General features: G+C 30.7%; 1 protein-coding gene across 1 annotated transcript in view; it reads left to right on the forward strand.

Annotated features, from left to right (window-relative positions):
* Positions 1-305: 305 nt before the first annotated feature.
* Positions 306-27,041, forward strand: part of LOC130441013 (arrestin domain-containing protein 3-like) — a 43,747-nt gene continuing 17,011 nt past the window's right edge. The window contains exons 1-4 of the mRNA XM_056774458.1: positions 306-406; positions 6,318-6,455; positions 9,864-9,974; positions 23,763-23,971. Coding sequence (XP_056630436.1) covers positions 6,353-6,455; positions 9,864-9,974; positions 23,763-23,971 — 423 coding nt within the window. The 5' untranslated portion in view covers positions 306-406; positions 6,318-6,352. The remainder of the gene's footprint in view (positions 407-6,317; positions 6,456-9,863; positions 9,975-23,762; positions 23,972-27,041) is intronic.

Consider the following 27,041-nt stretch of genomic DNA (forward strand, 5'->3'; position numbering starts at 1 on the left):
CTCTCAATTATCAGTTTAGTTATTGGAAACGATACAATCATTATATTTTAACATGAAAATGTAATATTCTTCATCTCATAAAATATCGATACTATATTTTCTGCGTATCAACAGAAACCATGCCTTCTTGCCGTATTATATGATTTTTCTATTTAAACATATTAACAATGTATTTAATCAAAACTTTTGTTCGCTCTTTCTATTAAACTGTTCCTCGTATTATGCTCCAGACCCAGACTAACGTTTATATTCTCTCCAAATCTGCCAAATCGAAAACATCCTTCTGGCGCCTTTTAGACTACCTCATTCTCTAGTTTCCTTTTTATGGTGTACAGACCACAGTCTATGTATTCTAGTTGAATTTAAAGTTAATTGAACTGTGTGCTATTAAGTATTGATTAATTTGGTGAGTTTTTTCAAAATTATATTTAGTTTTATAATTCTAAATATTTGAAAGAAAACTTAAACTGTGATTGTGATCAAATTGGACTCACTCAAGTGGAATACACCTATTAATTCTTTATCTTCTTAGAAATTTAAAAGCCATTCAAAATAACCATATTCTATTTTTTTTCTGTGTGAGATAGAATCTCAAAAGATGTTACTGTGAAATTAGATTTTTTTGTTCAATCTACAAAATATATTAACAAACCCTCAAATTTAGAATATATCACTAGCCTGGTTACTAATTTATTATAATAAAATAATGAATTATTAACCTTAGTTATTGAGTGTTACAATTTATTTGCTTATTAGAATCATTTGGCCTAGTTCAAAATTATCACATACTAGCTTTTATCTGCGATTTCGCTAGAATTGAAGCCATTAACTAAGTATCAGAGATCATTACAAAAAAGATGAATCAATTTGATAACTATATTTCATTTCATGACTGGGATTACTTTTTTTACTACCGTGTGTAAAGTACGTACTCTAGACAAACTTGAGAGTGCGTAAAACTTTACGCATTAGTACGTGAAAAAATACACTTTAAGTAGTAGTGCGTGAAAAAACGTATTATAAGGTATTTATTCTTACTTTAGATGTTAGAGTACGAGGCTTTATATTTGCCAAAGAGAAGAACTGACAAATTTAATAAAACAAAAATTTATGAGGAAAATTACAATCAAACTTCTGTATTTTGATAAAATTTTTGCTAGTAGAAAACAGATTGTATGCAATTCGTATGTAAAATCCTTTTTTCGACTCATGTGATTGTCGCATTGGAGCAGGTGATGTATTTTTCTGTAACAAAAATGAATAATTTTGAATTCTAGCAATTTAAAAAGATATAAGTGCAGAGTATTAAACTAGGATATTTTTGTGAACTATATTATAAGTTTTTCCGTCGGGAGCAAATAGTTCACTGTGAGAAAAGCATGGCTTTTCTAAATGAACTCTCGCAACCTGTAATGTCTGCCCTTGTGCTTTGTTTATAGTAAGTTGAGTTGAGTAAGTTGAGCTTTAACCACAAAAATGACACCTAACCTCAAAAATTTCAACGGTTTTATACCACAAATATAATTACAAAAAAAAATAACAATAAATATGGAAACATTCCAAACAGCTGAAATTATACTCTATTTATCGAAGAAAAGTAGTAAATCTACATATTCACGCACTTGACCAGAGTTAAAAACGCCAAAGCCGACCATGTAACATACAACAAATTGATAATATAAATTATAAATTATTATGCACAATTATTATTACAAAATAACAATGTAAACGTGAAGTTTGGAATAGATAAAAAGTGGATGTCAATCAAATTGAACTTGATTTGATTACACACATACAGATCACCTTATCTTTAGCATGTCCAGCGTTTATCCATGTTTCATTCAGGTAGTAATTTTTTTTGTTTTCTTCACGAAAGTTCTTAATTTTCCCAAGGTAGCCCCGTCTGCACACAATTATTTCTGCTTTTTCTAATAAGAAACTGTTCCTTCCTCGTTTTTTGTATTGAAATCCCATTTCTTTTGCTAAATTATGAGAAGTTGATCTTTTAAAATCCGTCAAGTCCATATCTTCGTTAACTATTCTCAGAACTTTATCCACTGTAGCTAACTCATTTTGAAAGAAAAAATTGTGCACAAATCTTCTGATGGCGCTCCTATCGAAATCATCAAATGAATTGTTAATTTTTTTCTAAATGGATACTTTTTTGAATCGGCCACTTGAAGAAGATACTCCCGTATGTGCCGTTTTGGAAATAACGTCATCAACAGTATTGTCATCATCTTCTTTCATTTCATTTTTATAAATATTCACAATAATTTATATTAACAACTTCGTCAGCTGTATCCATGTCAGACAACAGACAAATACAAACAATCTCATTGCAGTATGATAATACGATGCCATCCTTATACTACACCTGATCTAGCGACTTTTGCAGCAATGCGGCACTGGTCCCTTCCACGCGGCTCTTCATTTGTGATATATATTGGTGCCTCTGATTTGGACCAATAACGATGCCACGCCCCGTTTCTCCAAAGCTCTTCACGTGATGATCATCCATTGATCACAGTTTTGGTTCACTATTTTTCTTCGATAAATAAACTTTATAGTCAATAGAATTGGATATTGACGTGACCGTCGGTAATACAGTGCAACGGTATTATAGTACTCTGGGTTGAAACTTCATTACTAGATTTATTTACCATGTCTTAGTCATATCAACATCATTAAATTCTCTCACTAATAATTGGATTCCTCTTTCCACTTTACTTATTTAATTCATTTTCAATTTCATGTTTCAATTAATTCTCTTATTGTTTTCCTTGTTTTAGTCTTTTGTACTAGTACTTTACCTCTCTTCTTGATTTTTAGACCTATATAGAATTTTCGGAAAAAAGGGCTACAATTGATCGCTTGATAGGATTAATTATTTGATAATAAAATCAACTAAGCAAACTGTCAATTAAACTTTAGTTGGTTATGTTTTAAGTGGATATCAAAAAGCAAAGCTGGCAAATCGAAAAGTAACTCCACTTTACTATTTTGGTATTTACAGTGACTCACAGCACAAGAACCAATCAATTCTCTCAAATTTTATTTAGAAAATTTCTATAGGTATTTATTCAAATATATGAATTATTACATTATTAATTATTATTGTTATAACAGTTCTAATATAATCGAAAGGAATCACTTATAACGAAATGTAACGTCTGCAATAGTAATTACAAAAAAAAAATATTTTAATAAGATTACTCGTTGGATTAGCGGCAGATTATCAATATTTGGTTTGAGTTTTGTAAGAAATACGCGCAAAACGCTTCTATCTGCAGCCATATTTTTTAATACCCTTTTTCAGATGCCACTTTAAGTTCCTCAATAATGCTAATATGGTGTACCTCCTCCTGTAATACTACATTCACCATTTCCGTTTCATCAAATGGATTTGTGACCTACTGTCATATTTCCATCGACAGAATAATCTGATTTTAAAATATGTCTGAATATCTTAACAAGGCATTCTACTTGCGATAAGTTTGAAAACTGTGAAAATTTGCACCAACCAATAATTTCCTTCATAAATTTCAATAGAAATTGAGGAGGCACCCTTGTTATTTTAAGATGAGCTCATTAAATTTTTTGAACGAATCTGTTAAATACGGGATTTCTGATTTAATATTGTTCATATTTTCTTTCAAATCAGTATATTCACTTTTCAGAAAATCTTGATAAACATGCACCTTTCAACAACCAGCGTACTTCGATATGTAACAGCAATCGTTGGAAGTCTTCATTATATTCATCTCACAATTATACAAATAAGCGCGTATTCAAAGCCTTGTTTCTTATTTTGTTATCTGCATTAATCACAAATTGGAGTGATTGGTGCAATTATAACTCAAATTTGTCGCTACTTGATGTGGTCGGTCGATAACACAGTTAATTGCAGTTCCCTCTGGTATAATTCTCTTAAGATGGCTTATAATTCCATAATATCTCACGGCAGGAGCTCCATCTGTTGCGACCAAATTAAAATTTATGAATGGAATCTTCGATTTTGCTTCAAAAAACTTCCTCAGGACATTAAATATTGATTCACGTTTAGTGTTTAAAGTTTTCGCGAATAGTGGCTCTCCATGAATTTCTTGGCTCATATCAAATCGAACATATGCCAATATGAATGCTTCATTGTCAAGTAAAGTTGACACGTCTTGTTAAATATGAGTTGTCAACATCTAAGCTCATGTCATCAATACGTTTTTGTTAGTATTGTTAGGAAAGGAGTTCTTTTGAGTATATCAAAGGAAGATTTTTGCAGAACAGTTTCTAAAACCTCGTAAACAGCTGGTAAAATCAACTGTTCCCCAATGGTGAGCGGTTTTCCGGATGTTCCAGTAATGAGATATTGTAAAATGCCCGCAAGTCATCATCGTTGCTTTCAGACGTTAACCTACCTGTTTTAGTAATCTAAGACTATCTAACTTAACAGGGTATAGCTTTTTTCACAGAATATAATTATGCAAAGTTTAAATAGTTTCACACTGAATATATAATATATACCACCTTAATAATTCAACCGGTTTCGACAACAACGTTGTCATCATCAGAAATGAAATAATATGATATGATCAATTATTATGTATATTATGAAATAAACAAAGTTCCGGCGCCAAACAGTTTATAATTATTAAAAGCAATAAATCGCTAAATGCCCCATACACTACGTGAAAACACTACAATCTTAACCGAAATTACGCGTACAAAATTGATAGTGTATGGACGTTCTTCATCTCCGACATGACATGAAATTCAAATCCGTCGTGAAAAAACATAGTAGTTCTGCAAAATGGCCGATACAAGAAAGTGGAATAAAGATTTTACTATTAAATTTTTGCCAAGTTTATGGAAAATAAAAACTTCAAAATATTCCGACGAAATGATGTTAAGAAAAAGATTGACTCACTAAGGGAATCTATTATAAAAGAGATGGAAAAAGTAAAGACCTCACACAAATCTGGAGCAAGATATCGTAATGTTGCCGTAAGACGTTTACGACAGGATATGGACTGCCGAAGGCGCGAATCTTGCTTTTGTATCAAAGGTGTGACACGGTTTAACAATTCTAAATAAGTATCTTCTTAAATAATGACACCAGTTCATTTTTTCCAGTTTGAACTCTTTTAATAGATTAACATGGGAAAATTCGTTTCTTTTTAATAACCAATCTCTTGCCTATTTCGAACGTTTTCTACATGATTTATTTTTTAAAGTAAAAACCAACTCCACTGCAATTATGTCCTTGCGGTTCATTGTGAAACTGCAGACGTTCTTTTCCGACATTGTGTGTGTGTTTAAAAACGGCAATTTTGCACATACAATTTTAACTATTCGGTTAAGTTTGGTTAAGATTGTCGTGTTTACCCGTTGTGTCTGGGTGCCTTAAGATCCATAATAGAGTTTTATAAAAGCGTCTTATTTTAATGTGTTTTAATATTATTATTTAATTTCTTATATTTGAATATATTCCTGTAAATTCTATAGAAACTTATGAACAAGATTTTGATATGAAAACTTTGCAATAATTAAATGAATTAGGTAGGTAATAAAAATAAAGTCGGAATAAAGTTTCTCTACTTTCTGTTATTTCCTCAAAATATGTAAGTAACTTCAATACTATACATATGTACATTATAAATTTTATATTGTAATAAATAATATATTTGTAATGTGATAAATTGTAAAATAAATAATAAATCAATTGCATATAACAACTAGACAGGTAGGTACGTACTTCTTCACTATAATATTGATTCACTTTACTTCTCTTTTTGAAAGTCTGGAAACAAATTCCGTCACTAACCAACACTAATACCGATTCACTTTTCTTTATGAAATTCCGGAAACAAATTAGTATCGTTTATTATTGACATTCGTATTTATATTAATGAAGAATCAAACAAGGTCATGCAAGACTGCAAGCACATACACCACAAGTCGCATTAAAATGCACGTCTGAACAAGGATTGCGGACGAGACGGCGGCCGGCGTGGCAAGCGCAAGCCAAAACGCGTTGTACTGAATATTATGGAATATGCAAGTTTTTACAAGTACCATTCACTGAGCTCCTTAATATATTATCCACCTATATTGATAGAACTCAAGTACACATTTTAGTTCTTCATGGATCCCCGCTTACGATTGTCGACCCCCATTTTTTGTCACGCTCAACATAGACCACCGTCGAGTTTTCTGTAGACCCCTGGTGATCCATCTGAACCCCTTTGAGAATCACGGTTCTATACCATTAAGCTCATTTAATTCAATACATTTTTTATTGAAAATTGAATATTTTCCAGATGCAAATGAAGCGAAGAAGTACTACAAAGTTAATATGAGCTGCAAAATCTTATTGGATACACCAGGCATAATGAGTCCGGGAAGTACGATGTACGGTAGAGTTGTTTGTACATTCATATCTAATTTGAATATTAGAGGTAAGAACTCTTTTATTTCAAACTAATTACTAAGTATCACTAAATGTGAAAAATTCAGATAAGAGTCTAATTACAAGTTTACCATTTATATATGTTCTCACTGGCATTGGCAGCGTTACATCCGAGAGATATGAATTCACTGAGTTATAGTATGTATAAACTGTATAGTTTCCTTCCCATCAAAACGTATGGGTCGTCGGTATCTAAAAGTCGAGATTTTTCATTTAAACCTGAAATGAATTTTATACTGGTTTTCATCAAAACTATACAATTAAGTTGGAATTTTTGGAACCGTTGATTATATTCATACTGAGCACACTGTTTACCACCACAACACTCACAATTTATTATATGATGCCCGATTTGATAGCCAAGTCATCCTATTCCGCGAATGAGGGTAAACTAAAGTTTTTGAAATCTCTGAAGACGATAACTTAGTTATCGAAACGCGCATGAGTGTAATGAGAGTATTGGTGTGGTGGTAGTGTGAACAGTGTTCTCATCAACACCATACAATATCATTGGTAAAAAAGACGTTAGAACCTAATCATTTTCACCTTTACTAATTCATGCTTCCTTGATTGTGCTGGTTCAACTCTCCACACTCACACCTTTGCGAAGCAGCAGATATGTATGTTTGTTGATTTCAACCACAATAATTTATGCCAGTACTTCCTGAGGACAATAGAACGTGGAATCGATTTTGTTTGGATTTTGTGTATTTTATCAATTTTTGTTGACTTGACTTGGAGAAGCCAGCCACCTAACATAATCTAACCTAACCCAATAAATATGCTCCTTCTCTTTTACCATTATGTTGCAATTTTTACTTTAAGTTCCTCCAATGAAAGTTTTCCTAATTATTGGCCTTTTTGCTACTTCATTCAAGTTTTTAGATGGTCGTCCCTGTGAAGCATGACTAGTTCCAAGTGTAGGAGTACTCCGACCTGCAGGTTTTAGGAAGCTTTGGAAGCATGCTTCATTATATTTGGCATAAAAATGATTTGATTTTCTATAGAATTTCACCCAGAAATGTTCCTTTTTAAAAAGTAGTAATCAGAAATAATTTTTGCTTACTTTTTTCTCTAGTCAGTTTAGAATTGTATCATTTTTTTTTGAAATATGTTTAAAAATAATCTTCATTATCTTCTGTTAAATTAAAATTGTCAGCCTTCAACACATCAAATAACTCTAAGTAGTTAACGATGAATTTTGACTCCGAAAACAAAGAATTATTTATTCACGCAAGTACATCAGTTACATGTATTCAGATAAGAATTTTTTGGTTCTCATCCGTTCCTTACAGTTGAAAGTACCGTAGAGTCTGAATTATCCGACCTAAACCGGCCGCACCAAGCTTGGATAAGTGAAAAGTTCGAATAACATGGAAAATGATAAATACGCCGTTAACAATTAGTTAATTTTATTTAAACATTGAAAATACAAGGCTGAATTAAAACATAACTGAATTAAACAAACTAAAACATCTAACAGATAAGTAATAACATATATTTTACAATATGTAAATGCCGTAAACCATGAAAGCAAACTTAGGATTTGGTAAAAAAGTTCATTATATTCTTTTGTTTGCCCGCTGTTTGTCGTTTTCTGGCCACCAAATCTCGTAGTCTCCTCGTAAGTAAAAATTCCTCCAGCTTCTCTGCATAATTTATCGCTATTTCTAGAGCTTTGTGTCCTTCGCTGTGTGAAACTTCCTGCGCTCAAATTCTCTTCATCTCTTCTTCTTCTCCTCTTCCGTTTACCATATTCACTTGTTAATAATATTGTTAATTTTGTGCCAATTTTGTCATCTTCCGTTGCGACCTCATCACCCGGCACTTATTGTAACAATGAAAGTAGACTGATGTTGACGGATTCAGTCTCCTTCTGTAAATTTTCTCTACCTGTGGATTCTTGATTTTCTTGGAGCAAAACTTTCCAAGATTTAAAAATGGTGCCTCCAACACTCTCCTATGACTGAACCACGTAGTAAACAACGACTTTTAAATTTGTTCACTATGTCTTCTCCCTGGTCCAGCGCATCAATTGAAGAAGAAAGCAGGTTCCTTCAATAAATCCTCTTCATTGTCTCTAATGTCCACTGATTTATATGTTGACATAAGGAAGTTACATTTGGAGGCAAAAACATTGCCTTTATATCCTCATTTTCAAGTTTTTCTTAATTGGAATGGCATGTAGCATTGTCAAGAAGCAATATTGGTTTCATTGGCAAGTTTTTGGATTTCAAAAACTGTTCGGTTCGTGACACAAATTCTTGAAGAAACCATTCTTCAAAAATGTTTGAGCTCATCCAAGCATTTTTTTATTATATTTCACTGATAACACATTTTTAGAAACATTCTTAAACGCTCTAGTATTTTTTGGTTTGTCTATCATAGCCAGTTTCATTTTCATACTTACTGCTTGCAAGAATTTTCACTCTTTCTTTTCTACGTTTGTAACCTGTCGCTTCAGCTTTTGACGTGAGTGTTTTCGCTTGTAATAACATGTAATTGAAACCAGTTTCATTAAAATTGAATATCTGATCACCTGTTAGTTAGACGTTGAGTTGCCGAATTCCATATCTCTTTTTCCATCTATCTACACTGGCCGTGAAATAAGGTTTACCTTCATTTAGTGCATTTTGACACCTTAACGCCTTTTCTTGTAGAATTGGCCTTGATATCAAAACACCTTAATCTCTGTGTTGAGTAAACCACAGGTACAGAGCTTCACTTACTTTTTCATATTCACATTTTTCATCCTTCTCCGTTCCAATGATTTTGCCTTGACCCGCTGTGAACACAACCACTACTGTTGTTTTTCCTACGCTGTAATCTTACGTCACTTTTAATAAAGTTTTGCTATTGTCCAATATCTTCAATGCTTTCAAGCCTTTCTTCCATTGAGACAACCACCTTCTTACGTTTTGAAGCCATCACTACAACTTTTAGTGACAAAAAAATCAAAACACAACCGCACTGATAAAAAAACTGGGTACGACCTGTCGCCAGGATGCGAATACAATGCATACAGTCAGGAAAAGTAAAGGGGACGCGTCGGGCACTTTGTTCTCTTTATGTTACCTTTCATTCGGATTTAGAGGACCCAACTTTTTTTATTTTTATTAGCTAGATTTTTAATTCAAACCACTGACCGTGCACCGTAGTATGATCAATTTGTAATTTCTATTTACTAATGTTATCATAAACATGTATGAAATATTCCCTGGAAACTTTGTTGTAAATTCGGGCACCTCACTTTCACCTAACTAAATTCATTTTATTAACATATTAACCAAATTAATGAGAATTATATATGAGGGTTCAATAAGTCTTTTTATTACTATTTCATCATTAATCATCATTAAAATATATTTTTATTTAATTTGATTGGAATTTTTCGTAGAAATCCGCTGCAAATTAAAAGGAACAGAGGATACGAGAATAAGACGGGGAAAAAATACTTACATTGGCGAAAATGAGTTTCTCAATTTGAAATTGAGACTTCTTGGTGAAAGTAAGTATAGTTTTAACAGACATAAGAATTCTATTACAAATTTTGTAATTATTTTGTTAAAAAAATTTTCATAACATTATAAAATCATATATAAGAAAATTTGGATTCTTAATGTAAACATGATACAACCCCCAAAAAATTAGAATCATATGTACTTTGGTTTTTTCAAAAATATATTCGTAATATTCAGTGAAGTTTTGCTGTATTCAAACTGATATAAAAATGTCTACGTCTCGTTTAGCTTATTGAGAATTTTATGATGCGAGTCGATGATACCATTACTGTTTAAATTTACCGTTTCTTAATTGAGATGGAAATATTGCCCCTGTCAGACCTATAATTCAACTTCTGTCAAAATTTGAACAAGTTTATGTACGACATCCATTGACGGCAGACCATCACCACTCAACTGGAGGCTAAATTTTAACACTAGAAGGACGGGCCAGGTCAAATGACCCTTTTTGGGATTTAAATCTAATTTTTCAGTACGTGTGTATTATTATTTTTTCTTAATATCCCTTGACTTTGTTTATTTTGTTTTTAATAGCCCAAAAAATCACGAAAATTAAGAAAATAATATGTTCTTTTAATTCTTTAAATTATTTCTGGAAGGACGAGGAAGAGTTATTTGGCCCTTTAAAAAACACCTTTCTTTATCTTTGAGAACTTATCTTTTAATTTGATGGAAAACTATGTCTTTTAGGTTTTTTTTATTCCTGGGAGAGTCAATTATGATTCATGACCCAAAACATTTTCCCTACCACAGCTTGCAAATCTTTACCTGTAGTATAATTAACCCTTCTCTTACTCTCTTTCAGTTTACATTTTGTTCGCTAACATCAAACCAGTCGTCCCCTTTTGGTTTCTTTCATAGTGATTATCTGTAGTGAATGTATATAATGAGTAAAATTATAGAAGAAGAAGCTCTCGCCGCATTTCGGGAAATGGATGAAGAAGCATCCGAACCAGAGATTGATTTAGAAGAAACGGAAAAATATCAACCATCCACAAGTAATGCTATTCAATTTCAATTTATTTGAAGAGGATCCCGATTTTATAGTTAAAAGTGAAGAGTCAGATGAAAATTCTTGCTCTTCAGACTCCGATGTGGAGCACGAACAATGCTCATCAACCAACACTGAAGTGACTGGCGATGGTACTAAATGGACGGAGATTCAACCAGGTTTGGCACAAGGTAGGCGATCAAAACAAGATTTTTGCTCCTGGGCTCCTGGGCATACTATTCAAGCTAAAAAAAACGATTTATCCTTGAAAGCTTGCTGGGATAAAACTTGGGGATCCAATATTTTTAAAAATGCAATGGCTAGGGACAGATTTTTGAATATCATGAAATCTTCGTTTCGACTATCCATACAACAGGAGTAGAAATTTGCAATCTGAAAGGTTTGCACTAGCATCAGAAATATGGAGCCCTTTTTATAAATAATTGTAAGCGACTATATAGTCCTAATGAAAGTGTGACGGCTGAAAAACAACTTATACAATGACATGTTGTCCATTTATACAATACATGCCCAACAAGCCCGACAAGTTTGGTCTTAAATATTGGATGGATTCTGGCTGATGTAAAATGGAAGTATTGCTTGAACGCTTTTCCGTATTTAAGAAAAGAAGAAGATAGGCCTTCAATTTAGCAATTGGGAGAGTATGTCATTTTATGCCTATCCGAGCTATATAAAAATAGTGGCATAAATGTCACTTGTAATAATTATTTTTCCAATGTGAAAATGGCTGAGAAACTCCGAACAAACAAAATTTCCTTAGTAGGAACTATAAAAAAAATCGAAGAGAGATACCGCCTTCTGTTAGAAAAAACTCTGATTTGTATAGCACCAAAATATTTCAAAATGAAAAAAAAAACATATGCTCACCGCACATTAAAGGAAAAGACATAAAAATATGCACAATGCACAGTGACATAAATATATCAGGAGGTGAAAAAAGAAAGCCAGGGACGGTAGATTTTTATAATTCTACGAGAACTGGGACAAGGAGATGGTCAGTATAGTTAGCATAGACCAGTTCCACGCATAAACAAAATATTGCTTACCATAGCAACGAACAATAACTTATTAGAAGTGTCAGTGTACAGTTTGACATCAAAAAAGTAAAAAAGAGGTATGCAATAAATTAAAAGAAAAAAGATGTCCACCGAAATTGCGAAAAACAAAAATTGGAGTATCGAGCCATCATCAAGTACCTGTATTTAAAGGGTTAAGAGTGAGCAGATTTACAAAGATATGATTAATACCATTGGTGATCAATGTCCTTTGTATGCGACCATGAAAAAATGGACTGCAAGCTTCAAAAGAGGTAAATTTTCCAGACCAAAAGGGTTAAATTGGATATCTGAAGCACTGAATATTTCATATGAACGCATTCATCATATAGTTCACGTCAATTTGGACATGAGAAAAATTGCTGCAAAATGGATCCCCAAATGTTTAAATGTTGAACAAAAGCGTGCAAGGGTAGGAGCATCGCGTTCGATCTGTGCTCGATTTGAAAGCGAATAGACTTCTTAAACCGAATTGTTATTATGGATGAGACTTAGGTACATTTCTACGATCCAGAAACAAAGCAACAATAGATGGAATGGTGACACTCTGGTTCTCCAAAACCTAAGAAATTTCGTGTCCAAAAATCTGCGGGAAAAGTCTTGATTCAGTTTTTTGGGATTGCCGTGGAGAAATCATGATTGATTTTTTGAATAAGGGTAGAACAGTAGCTGGAGATTACTATTCGACATTACTGACCACTCTACGGGAAAAAATTAAAGAGAAAAGACGCGGAAAGATATCCAAAGGTGTTTTGTTTTTGTAGGACAACGCCCCCGGTTATAAATCTCATGTAAAAAATTCGTGATTTGGAGTGTGAATTACTAGAACACCCCCTTATTCACCAGATTTGGCTTCGTCCGACTATCATATCTTTCCTCAACTGAAAAAAAGTTTAAAAGGTCGTAAATTTTCTTCCAAGGAGGAGGTAATAAAAGCTGTGGAGGTCTGGTTTGCAGAGCAAAAAAAACATTTTTTTAATAGGTCTAGAGAGACGTTGCAGTTGCGCTGTAACAAAGGTATCCAATTAAGAGGAGAATATGTTGAGTAATAAAATATTTTGACATTGAAATTTTGATTCGTTCTATAGTAGGCTAAAATTTTTTCAATATATCCTCGTAGCTGATTGAGTTCATGGATAGTGTTAAAATTACATTTTGTATAAATTGTAAGAGTCATTAATTTAGTGAAAGTTAATAGAATTAATTATCAATATAGCTATAATTTACAAACTTCTTCTAATTGTATTTTATCATATAATTCAATATAAGAAAAATATTTTGTTATTATCCGATGACTTTCTTTTGGTCGTTATAATGTTTCAGAGACTAATAAAAATAAGTTTTATTACAAGGATTTTTAAAAATTATTTAACCTGTGCCTTTGAATCTTCTCATTTGTCACTATTTAGAATTAGTAGGTAAAATGATAAAAATAAATCATCGAGTAAAATAATGCTGATTGCCGAATGACCCGTGCCGTCATTTTAGGTAAGTAAATTATCTCGTCCTTCTAGTGTTTTTAGGTTAATATTATTACGAATACTATATTAACACTATCATTTAAAAAAATATTTTACTGAATTTTATTGTGTCTAGCACAAGACTTATTACAATGACGCAACATACAATTAAGGGATTATTCCTGCTTCATACCAAGAAGATGCCATACAAAGCATTTTGTAGAAAATAAACAATCTTCTGTTTTTGTTTGTACGTATTTATTTTAACAGAGGGGAGCAAAAAAACAGGAATGCTTATTGCTTCTGTTTCTACCTTATATTGTAGTAATAGTCTATTGTGTAGAGACAGAGCTAGCATCTTTCATTACAATAGAAATTGTGGGGTCCATAATGCCCCTTCAACTGTAGGTAATGGTTCTTCTTCTCTCATCTCAATCATTTTCGCGTGTCTCATTAACTTGAATGTTCTATACGATATTTCATTAAAGGGTTCTTAGGATGTGAGGAGTGCACTATTAATGTCAACATAATCTTCCCACATTTCTAATCTAAATCAGGTTTCGTAGCCACAATATAGTGTCATCCTCATTAAATTTACGTTGATAAATGAACAAGTACAACATCATGGTTTTCAATAAATCCTGCATATTTGAAACAATTGTGAATGGTACGTTGTGCCATTTTATTCTAAGTATTATTAACCATAAAAATTGCATCGAGAATAGTTATTTTTGAGAAAGAGTGGTCTACATTAGTATCAATGCAATTTATCATTATAAGCACAAGATTCTCTATAAAATTACATTCGAGTGACCGTATACTTCCTTGATCTATCTAAATTATTAACTTTGGGACATACCGGGCAAGTATTGACCAGTAATACAACTTTTTTCTTCACCAAATCGTGATACCTTACTCGAAACCATTATTTAAAATCTTCTGCCGTTGGTGTTGTACAAGCTTTACGATTATTTGCATAATCGACAAATAAAGATTTAACACTGGTAAACATTTGCATTTTCCTGTAACATAAAACCGCTGACAGGTATTCCTTCTCGTTATTTTAAACTATTTTATTAATGCTTTATCAACATTTCCCTGAGGCGAAGCCTCTTTGGATACGAAACATTTGATTTAAATAATTCCATAATCCGTTTTTCATTTCTGAAAATGATCGAGATTGTTCAAAACAACACGAATTTTTAATTAAATTAAATCTCAAATTCTTTATTACGAGGTTGAGATGTCTTTGAATTAGTAAACATCATCTCTTTAATATCAGTTTATACTATATTATAAATTTTTATAATTTCGAGATTCTAACTAAAAGATATTGTCTCCGTCTCTTAGTTCATTAACAGCCATTTAATGTCGAGTAACGGAATCTTTAAGAACTCTTCTTTTGTTTTTAAGTCCTTTTAAACTCAATTTTAGTTGAATCTCAATATCAAAATAAAAGTATAATAACACGATAAAGCTTTGTTTTGGTAGGAAGGAAAGAGACACTAACCTTGAGTTGAGATGTTCGAACAAATTGTTGATAAAGATAACGTTGTTTCACTGATTTTTACTGATATATTTCACGTTCACTTGTTAAGTTAATTTAATCCGGCTTAAAGAATCAAATGTTGCTAGTATTTTTTAATATAATGAGGACTGCATTCCGTTCATGTTTTGTTCATTGAAAGTATAGTTCTAATGATCAAGTGAGAATAGTTACGTATTATCGTCTTTACAACCACCATTTAGAGAGATGCTCTCCTATATCTAACGGCGAGAGATGCAGCCCCCACTTGTTCTATATTACGAGAATTCTTCACAAAAGTGACAATCATTTCCATTATTGCTAGATGCTTTCCATAACAATGAACCAATTGGGACATACAAAACAATTATACAGCTTGGGGGGCTAAAGCATTGAAACAACATTTGTAGGGAAAATGATATTCGTAGATGATTTGTTTTTATTAGCAAAATCGAGGAATGATCTACAATGAAATTGGAGATATTAAATACGACAATGAATAGAATGAACATAAAACTAATAGTATATCAAAAGCAAAAGATAATAGTAAAAAAGATAAAATACATAATATCAACCAGAGAAAAAACAAATTGAACAAATAAGAATATATGAATACGTAGGTGCAATAATAAATACTAATAGTACACTTTAGCAGGAAATACGAGGACAATTAGTAAGAGTTGGTAAAGCACCCAAGATAATGAAAGCATCATTTTTCTGTCCAAAAACATAATACCAAGAAGAACGTTCATATCGAAAATTGCAGGTGAAAAAAAAAAGAAAACCAGTATGTCTAAATTGCTACACTTTGACAAATACAGGAACTTCTCTGACATGATAATTTAATATTGTTGAGTAGTGTTCCATGTATGGAGTGTAGAGAAGGAGGAACATATCTGGGTTAAAAAATGTGAGCTGGGAGTTTGATGGGAAAATAAGGGACGCTGATTATAGAGGGTATTCTTGAATATTACGCGCTGAAAATAACTGTATAGTAATGCTTTAAATAATGCACCGTGATAATGAAATTAGTAGTATTAAAATAATGAAACGATTAACAAAACAGAATCTCGTTAAATTAACTTTATTATTTAGCTATTTATTTGGTTTAGATAATACATATATTCTAATATGAAAAAAAAGTAGAATCATGTAACAATAATGAAATAGTATAAAAAAAACATTTTGGTTGATTAAAATAAAATATTGAATTTTATTCGTAACTAATATAATAATTATAGCGATATAATTAGATCAATAAAAATAATAGAATAATAAAAAAAATATTTCGGTTCATAAAATTAAAATATTGAACTTCATTAGCAGCTAATATAATAGTTATAGTCATATAAAAATATCAATAAGAATAATAAAATAATTGAAAATAAAACATTTTGGTTCATAGAAATAAAATATTGAACTCTATCCAAAACAAATATAATAATTATAGTTTTGTTAAAATATCATTGGTAATTAGCTTATGCAAGCAGGTACAGAAATATATCAAGTTCTTAATAAAAAATAAAAATCTAATAAGATATTAAAGATAGCACAGCTTTTCACATGAATATAATCAAACGTCAGTCCCATAGTACAATTAGCGCCACGTATTATCCCTACATTAATTCAGACTATATTTTAAAAGTACCATCCATAAGAGATGTTCCTCCTTCTCTACACTCCATAGTTCCATGTATGGAGTTTGTCAATAATTTGAAATGATTTAGTATCTCTCGCAATTCTAAATTCTCTTATGATATTCGCTTATTCAGAAAAAGTTGGGTTTCTCTTAAATGGATAATTTAGTCTTGATGATATTTAAGAATATTAGAGTTATCTGAAAAATTTCCTACTCAACTTAAAGATGTCAGCATTTATCAAAAGGAGTTGCGAAATATATTGTGTCAAAGATAATTTGAGAATGGAAAAAATTGATTACAGAAATAATTGTTTTGGAGAAGCATTATTTCTATATGAATGAAATAGGAGTTAGACACTGTAAACGAAGTGTCACATTTGTAAATGAGCATTTCCCAAGCCAAAGTTAAGACTCCTTCGATGTTTTTGAAAACTGTTCAAAATATAGTCCAGTCATTATAGGGGAAATCGACATAGCCAGTATATTACCACGAAAAAACTTGTATTTTGGCATTCTAACACTATTCTCAAAATTCACATGTTTTAATTAATTGCTTAATATGTAATTATCATTTTCTATGAATTATTAGATACAATCTTTCTTTCTAATAATTCTAGAATTTATCAATTCAATAACATTCATAATCTCTTTCGGTAATTGGAAAATTACTAAGGGATATAAATGATTTACGTTGTAATTAAATTCTCATTTACACTAATAGCATTTGAAGTAGAAAATAATTAAGTACATCTTATTTAATATCTGTAAACTTGCTGCAGCATTTGAGGAAGAAAACTGTCCGGTTCTGAGAATATTAGCAGTTAATAATGCTCCAAAACCTGTGGACAGTATCATTCATCTCTCATCTCAATACAAGACGATGGAGTAGAAGAAGATAATTGAAATTAGAACTGGTTCTCGAAATTTCTATTAATTTTGACAATAATAAATCTATAAACCTCAATATTACGAGTTTTTGATCGAGACTACCAGTTGATCTCAGATAATTCTTTGACCGCGTGCTCTACTCCCTCTATTTCGAAAAGAGTTGTCGAGATGTCAAGAATTAAATTCTCTATGAAATTGATAATGAATACATATAGCGTAAAAACAAAATTACAATAATTTTATGTAGTTGAATGAATACAATTAATCTCACAAGCGAACTAACTAATATTCATTGAATGAATTATATATTCAAGAACGATACATATATTCATTGAAAAGTTGTTTACAATCATTTGTATTTATAATAAAATAATTGCTGACAAAGTGTTTATGATATTTAATACAATTGCGTTTTATAAACATGTCCTTCTAGAATTTTCTCCATGTTATTCCTCCATCCCTAAGAATGAAAAATGACGGAGGTATTTTTCATATCTTGTTGTCTTCCTTCTTCTAATTCGATGTTTTCTTTCTTCTTTTCTTCAAATTTCTGTTTTCTTACAAATTTTCTTTTATATTTTCGAATTAACCATAATGTTATTAAAATTACACAAATTATTATTAATATTGTAAATAGTCCAATTGATACATGGCTTTGCGGATTATAAATTTCATGAATTGGTTTTATATTTCTAGCAATTTTATTTATTTCATAATATATAATTTGTCAAAATCTATGCTGGTTAAATTTGGAGATTTATAAATTTGATTATTTAAAAATTTGAGGTTTAATTTCGGTAATATTATCGATTTTCCTTTTTTAATTTGTATGTTGGTTGAGAAAATTTCACTTCCTATTTGAATACTACAGTTCTTTAGAATTTTTGTAACTGATGGATAACTTATTTTCAAATAACGATCCAAAACACATTTAGGAATCACTTCAGTTTCTGAATTTGGAATTACTAAAAGTTCGTTATTTGTTACTTGTTCTAATATAGTTTCTTGGAGATTTATTTTCACTAACAACACAATTTTCAGCAGAGCGTCCGTTCAACAATTCAATAGTATAATTGTCTTTTAATTTAAATGTTTCTTTGCAGTAATATTGTTCTTCCAATGCTGGACATTCTTCCTTAATAAAAATAACTTCTTCTTAATTTCTGACAAAGTAAGGTTGAGGAGCGATAAATATCGTATGGTTTTGGATTATAGGGTACAAATGGAAAAATTCATAGGTTTTAGATTTTAGGATTGGAACATGGGTAGCAAAAATTATTTTGGATCTGGAAAAGGTTACTTGTGAGCCAAGAAACAGATAATACGTTAGAATATTATTGAATTTTTGGATTTCTTCTTCTTTATAAATAGTACTTGAATATTTAATCATTTCTAAAATTTCTTGACTAGATATAACTGAACTATGAATCGTATTTAATTTAGAAAATGTTATTGCGTTTTCAATATTATCAAACAATGTAATTAAACTCTGACAGTCCAGATTCATCTGTGAAATTGTACTGTGAAATGTTATAAAATTATTCAAAGTTATTATTTTATTTTCTATCGAAATGTGAAATTTCTCTAAATTATCAGAAAGTTTCTGTTGATGATTCCATAGAGTCGTAATGGATTTATTATAATGATCAATTAATTTTTTGTGTAACGATATTTGCAAATTTACTTCATGAATTATTTGTTTTTGATTTTGTTGTAAAACATTTATAGCATTATCATATCTTTCTTCGTCGTCTGAATCTATTTTGCCTACTGCATTTATTAATCCTCTTTTTAATCTTAAATGTGGATATATGTTTTCTGATTTTTTATCTAAAGTATTAATTAAAATTTCTGTTCTACTTAGCGATTGTTCAGCTAAATTATGATATGAAATAGGATTTGTAGCGTTCGCTTGAGATAAATTATTTTTTAAACTATAATAATATTGTTTCAAACTATTAATTTGTTTATGAATAAATTCTAAATCTATATAAAATATAAAACTGTGTTTAGTATATATAAGATTACTGGTTCCTAAATTAAAGTAAGTTATTTACTTTTGTAATTGCTATGTCTTCTGTCTTAGTTATCTTGTAAAGTAGTAGTAATATTAATACTGTCGTCAACTTCATTATTCTGTAACAATTTTTCTGTTTTAGTTTTTGGTTTTCTGATTATGTTTTTATGATCAGTCTCTAACAATATACTAGAGTCTTTTATGATTTCTGCCTTTTTAAATTTAGGTAATTTTTTATCTCGGAATTTTGTTTTTATATAAGCTATCTTTTGATTTTCGTTTCTCTTATTAATTATTTTTTCTTTAATATTAGCATTTCTATCTTCAATTTTTTTATATAATAATTCAGAGCTTTTTTTGTGATTTTGTATATAATTGGATATTATTGGTGTAAATTGTGTTACAGAGTGAATCGAATTATTATATGCTAATATTGAATGTTTTATTAATTGATTGGGTGTTAAATCTTTGTTATTTTCTTTTATACATCTGAAATGTTCAATTAAACTAGAGTGAAAACGTTCTACAGGTGAGCTGGAGTTACTGTTTTTTGATGTTGTATAATTTAATTCAATTCTGTACAATTTGCAAAAATCTTGCAGATCGTTATTCTTGTACTCTGAACCACAATCAGCTGTAATTTTGTAAGGTAAACCGTGATGAGTAACATAATTTAATATATTATCAACAACTGAGGTTCCAATCACTCTTGAATTTGAATATGCTTGACCGTAACGAGAGAATGTATCTATTATAGTTAAATATGACTGATTTGCTATTTTAAAAGTGTTTATATGTATGTGTTCGAATGGTTTACTGTTTGTTGGGGTTAAAATGATTTTAATTGCGGGGGGATTTCTATCATATTTATTCTTTTGACATATTTCACAATTATTAACAAAGTTTTCTATATCTTGTCAATGTAACATTTTAGGTCAATAATATTTTTCAGTCAATGATTTCTTTAAATCGTTAATTCTTCTGTGTCCTTTTTTGCATATATGATAGTATTTTATTTTTTCTTTTTGTTTTTCTTCGGTTAAAATATCTATGAATAAATATTCATGTGATTGGTTCGAATTAATTTACTTATATCTTTTTCGTGTTAATTATATTTTTGTTAATTGCCAATTATATTTTCGCTAATTATATTTTTTTTTCGTCCTCTTTCAAATAATTAAAATTATGAATTTCATATCGGCTTATTTCTAAAGGATAAACACTAAGAGGCTGATTCAAAATTATATAAATTGTCTTAAACATTTCATTTGTGTTACACTGATTATAATTTAAATTTATATTATTTTCCTTTTCCATTAGTTAAATAAACAAAGTTTTGAAGGATATTATCACATTTCTCATATATATTCTAATTAAAAATAACTTTTCATTATTCTAGTTTCTAAAAGTTTACTAATTTTTTTTTATATTTTACTTATTTATTATCTATTAATTCTAAATCTTATCTATTCTTATAACATAATAATAAAAAAGAAAGAAAGATCTTTGAATGAAAATGCATTTTATAATTTCTTGAATTGCGTACCATTTTAATGAATGATAATATTTATTTTTCAAAAATTGTTCTTCTATTATTTTTTCATTTAATATTGCATTTAATTTCCTATTCAAATATTTTAGACTTATTTCCTTATTATTTCTTTCAAATACTTTGTTAATTGTTTCATAATTAATCTCAACTTCGTCATTTTCATGGATTATTTCTCTGTTATCGATGATATTATTTTGATTTTGTATATCCAATATATTTGTATTTAATTCAGGTTTTATAACATAAGATTCTTTTTCTAATATATCATTTTCTATTTTTATAACATAATTTATATCTTTTTCTTCCATTGTCTCATCATTATTTATCTCATTTATTTCTCTGTTTAATTCTATCACATTTTCTTTTACTTCAATTTCATTATCATTTTCATTCATTTTTAATTCATCTAATCCTGTATATATTAATTCTACCTTTAATTCCACTTTATCAAATAATTCTAATTCTCCTTCTGTATCATTATTCATTTCTCCTACCATTATAATATTTTCTTCTGAATTTTTTTCTGTTACATTCAATTTATCTTTTTCTTCTTCATCAAATAATTTACTGAGATCTAGTTCTACTTCCTGATTTAATTCCGATTCTTTCATTTTTATGAATTTTTGGCGATGAATTATTAGTTGTGATATTTATTTCAATTATTTTTTCACTGGGTTCTGATGGGTCCTAATGGATGATTAGGAGTAAAATTTATTTCTTCTGTTTTCGATTCTTTTTCCCGAGGCTTTTTTCGAAAATTTACGCTTTGATTATTATTTTCATCTGGGTCAAATAAATGTTGGAAATCAATTACCTCTTCTTTTTCTTCTTCGTTATCATTACAACTATTATTGTATAATTTCTCAGATGTAAAATTTGGTTTTTGATTTCTTGATTGGAAATGTTTATAATAATTATTATTATTGTTATTATAATTATTATTGCGATTAATATTTACAAATCTACTAGATTTATCTGAAAAATTTTTCGATGTCATAGACATCGGGTCTGGTCTTGGTAAACAGTTTACAGTTATTTGGTTTGGCTGGAAAACGTTTTTTCTTGGTGCCAAACACTTGTGCATTTGTTGGATAATTTTGCCTACTTTGTGGCATGGAATTTATATTCATTGATTGGCTAGGAAAGTTGTAATTATTATTACTATTATCTCTTTCATTATGATGAAATTGATTTCTATTATAATTATTATCATATTAGTGATATTGTTGATAGTAGGGATTGTTATTATTATATTGATTATTTCTATTATTTTTCATTGAATTAGTTTTAAAATTATTATTATTATTATTATTGTACTTAACTCTGGGCTCATAAAATTGGCCATAGAGATTCTCGAAGTTTTCAAATTCGTCGACATTACCCATAGTATCTTCTAGCGATACAGGCTTTTTCAAATACATATTTTTGCGTATGGTGCCTGAACATCCTACTTTGAAAATGTTCAAAGCTGTTTTTTCACAATGGTTTATTTGACATTTTTTGTCAATTTCCCCTAAATTCAAATTATTATTAATTTTTTGGATTGTTTGACTTTTTAATAATTGTAATCTATTTCCAAATGCTATCAAAATCTCATTTTTATATGGTCGTGTTCTTGTCAATTCTTGTAATATACAGTCTAAATCGGGTCTGTCTGCGAAACACTGTATTAAAGTTTCTCTTAATTTGAACCATGTATTTAGTTCGATCCTATTTCCTACCATCATTTCTGCTTTATCAATTAATTTTTCTTGGATGCATTCCAATACATGATTATTGATATCTTAATCATTATAGATCGAATACGTCTCTATTAAATTTTCACTTGAAGTTGCCATTTTTTCGGAATCTGAATTATCTTTTAAGCTTAATATATAAAATGTATTTAATAAGTTATCTAAATCGTTCATAAAAATTATATGTTCCAAATTATTAAATTATCTCTTCCTTACTCAGAGTTTGATAAGGATAGATAAAAAAAAGGAATAAAAATAAGGAAACTTGGCACTTACAGCTATCTGAAGTCCTGAAGTTCCTCGTTGAACACATTGATCTAGTGCTACTGTACTGAAGTACTTAGACGGAATTTTTTATCGCACTTTGCGTGAAAAATCGCGACCGCACTAATCCGAATGACTGCGCAAATTATAATTTTCGGTTATTTGAAAATTATTTTTAAAAATTTATTTTACACAAAATTACAATAATTTTATGTAGTTGAATGAATACAATTAATCTCACAAGCGAACTAACTAATATTCATTGAATGAACTATATATTCAAACATATATTCATTGAAAAGTTGTTGACAATCATTTGTATTTATAATAAAATTATTGCTGACAAAGTGTTTATGATATTAAATACAATTGCGTTTTATAAAAATGTCCTAGAATTTTCTCCATGTAATTCTCAATATAAATTTTCTCGCATTCACTTATTGACTCACTCAGCTAGCGTCAACATTAAAGCTTGTATGAAATATATCACTTCCTTTCTCGTTGGGTAAAGGCAAAGCTTTCTGTCTTTTATTGGATTAAAATACCGCAGCTAAAAATTACAACCTTATAGCATCATCCTTTTCCTTTTGTACTAAGAACATATACTCTAACAATATTTCATTTCAGGTAACCTACAATCTGGTGTCTACGAATATCCATTTTACTTTCCACTTCCGCAGGATATTCCCAGTTCCTTTCAAGGTGAATTCGGAAGTATTAGTTACAGTATTAAGGCTGTAGTTGATATACCTTTTTCGTTCGATTATAAAGATAAATTGACGTTCGTGGTTACGGCACTTACAGATTTTAATAAAATTCGACAAAATATTCGATTAGTAAGTTTTTATGAGTAATTTCTTATCAAATTAACTATTTAAATTGGTCAAAACAAATTTCAGCTGGAGTTACTGTATAAGGAGGAATAATATAAAGCCTAATTTGTAGCTTTCGAGTTGCAAAGGACTCATTCAGATATTTTGCAAAAATCCAAATTTTTTATTGAAAGATAATTGTGACATATTACTTGATAGTAGTTAAATAAACCATCTTATTCGTCAGTCTCGCGTGCTTCAGTAGTAGGAATGACCCCATTTGAGAACTCACGATGTGAAACGGCTCCACACTGCAGCTAGCTTCTTTAGCGGCAACGCATAGGTTCACTATTGTTAGTCAGATGGGGTTACAAAACATATGGTACTTACCTACCTGTTGATGAAGCGCACCAGATGGTAACGCTATGCTTTTAAAAGTTCAAAAATCGACTCCATACACTTAAATACATACATACCGAACTAATAAGGAACATGGCTTGAATTCATGAAATTATTGATTGTCATGGGTCCTTAATAAGTGGAGAAATTTCAAATATATCCGACGTTTTTAATTCTTCAAAATCGGTTTCTAAAATTTCGTTACAAATATACATATACACACGTCTTAAAAAGGAAAATACGATTTATAATTACAAGTTGTGACGAAGTTATGGTGACGAGCTGGTGGAAATCGTTCAAACAGAAAAACCATGCTCATATATACCTACCAATAAACGAAAAAATGGTTTGATTTCGGTCACGTGTTGCATATAGTGTAAATCTTTTAATTTAAATCATGGAAACAATAGAATTTCTTGTTGATAGAATGGCTACAAATAAGATATTGTGGTTAAGAGTGAACAATCTATCAATTGGTCAGTGGTTCCAGAACTGGGTAGTTTTCAGTTACATTCTAACAACCTGTCGTATTGTAGAAGGATGTTTTTGAAGCACATGAGGGAAAGGGCTACGCATAAAAAAATCGAAGATGAAGATTAGTGTGCAATTCGACGCTTCCTGTCAAATTATGGTCACGAATATTAGAATTAAAAAGGAGTGAGACCGATTGAATGGGTCTAGAATGAATTATCGAAATAATTTTAAAGGGCACATAAGCGGATTTCCTACGCCGATTATGTGGGTTTTTTCTTTTGTTCTAAGTGTTCCACTTAATCAGAAGTAACGATCGATATCTGTTCAAGACTATATCATCAGTTTTTCAATAGAATTCAGTAGAGCTGAAAACTGAAACCTTTTGTACTAGCACATAATACAACCATCCAATAGCCGAGTGGGAGAGGCAAAAGAAAGAGCAGGACTTTACAATAGGGTAGAGATTTATGAACGACGAAATATTATCTAAATCAAGAATGAAGATTTATGTCTTCATCGAGCTCTTTTTGTTTGTTACTAAAATGAATGTAGATAAAAATGAAGTGTTATGAGAAATTCGAAACGAATAATGACACAGAGAGAAAAATAAGAGCCAATGAATTGGTAGAGTGAACGCGATATCGGCTGTCGTATTTTAGAATTACAACTTTCCCTCAAAAACAAAACTGTAGGTTTGAATCTTTTCTATGAAGATGGTCATTATAATTTCATTATATTGTTAACCTAATGGCCATTCTTGCTGCACAATTCAAGAACACTACTGACCGCTATTTTTTTTATTTGTATTTCAGTAGGGACATGAGAGGAGACGATGATTCTATTCTTGACGAGTATTTTAAGAAATATTGTTATTGTATTCGAGCAAATATTCATTTAAAATATAGGACATAATATGGAAAAATATTTATCAAAGAGAATATCGTCCCAGTGAACATCATATAGCCACTGGCATTTCCTAATCTAATAATGGTCTTGGTTAATTCTTGGAGACACAATTCTTGGGATAAGCCAATAAAAAGATAGGTCAGTGCTGTGGAGAGGCAATGGAACGCGAGAGATCAACTTGTTTTGAAAAAATTTTGGTACATCCTATTGTAACATTCAAATTGATATATTCATGTATGTATTCATATAGATATTGTGCCCCCCTTTCTTGCTGCCATACCAGGGAACCCAGTGTTTAGAGCTGATCTGTTACTGCCAATCCTTTTAGAAAGTCCAGAATGTGGGATGGATGTAGCTGCCAGAAATCTTCGTCTTCTATTTCATACCCTCCCAGATGTAGTGCTTCTGAGTTCCATGGTATTCATGTCACACTTCGAGAGAAAGTGTATAGAGGTTACATCCTCTATGCAACAAAATCTGCCCACCGCGTTATCTGCTGAGTCTACCGTCTTCAAGTATCTATTGAGCCGACAGTTCCCCGATAGGAATCCTGTTAGTATTCGCAGATTGATCTTACTTAGGTACATTAAGCAGATTTTCTCTTGTTATAGTTTTCCAGGAGAGTCTTTGTTTGTCTCAGCCCCTGTATGTTGCCCAAATATTGGTTTTGCTCTTCTCTACCTTCCCTTCCAATGCTTTTTCTATTGTTTTGTAAGTGATACCACAGAAGGGTTCAGGTTCAATGAAGGGTTTGCCTGCACCTGTTTTGGTGAACCAATCATCTATTTCATCTCCTTTCACTCCAGTGTCTAGCGGAATCAATTGTAGGGCAACTTTATTTTTACCTAGCTCAATTAATTTTTCTAGGCAATCCCAAACGAGTTTGGATTTTATGATGTTGGAGCTTAAAGCTCTAATGGATGTCTGGCTATCGGGCAGGATGATCATCTCCTGTTTGCGATAGTTCCTCTCTAGATTAAACAGGACACATTATTCAATTGCATAAATTTCTGCTTGGAAAATGTTTGGCGTGTTACCCAGGCTTTCATAGTGTTTGGTTCTGGGCCTGTACACTCTTATTCCAGTTCTGTCTGCTACTTTAGGTCCACCCTTATACCATTTAATGGTATTTCTGTTCAGTTCTTGCAGCATAGTTTTAAGGTAAATTTTTTCTTGAAGCTAAACATTTTGGTGCATCATCCTAACGCATGACCCAGGTTTGGTCATTATTTCTACACGGTTTTTCTTTGATAATTCCATTCTAAATGATATTTTTCTGCCACACTTTTCAGTACTATGTGAAGAGGTGGGGGAT

Source organism: Diorhabda sublineata, chromosome 3, assembly GCF_026230105.1.
Source record: "Diorhabda sublineata isolate icDioSubl1.1 chromosome 3, icDioSubl1.1, whole genome shotgun sequence".
NCBI classification, from domain to species: domain Eukaryota; kingdom Metazoa; phylum Arthropoda; class Insecta; order Coleoptera; family Chrysomelidae; genus Diorhabda; species Diorhabda sublineata.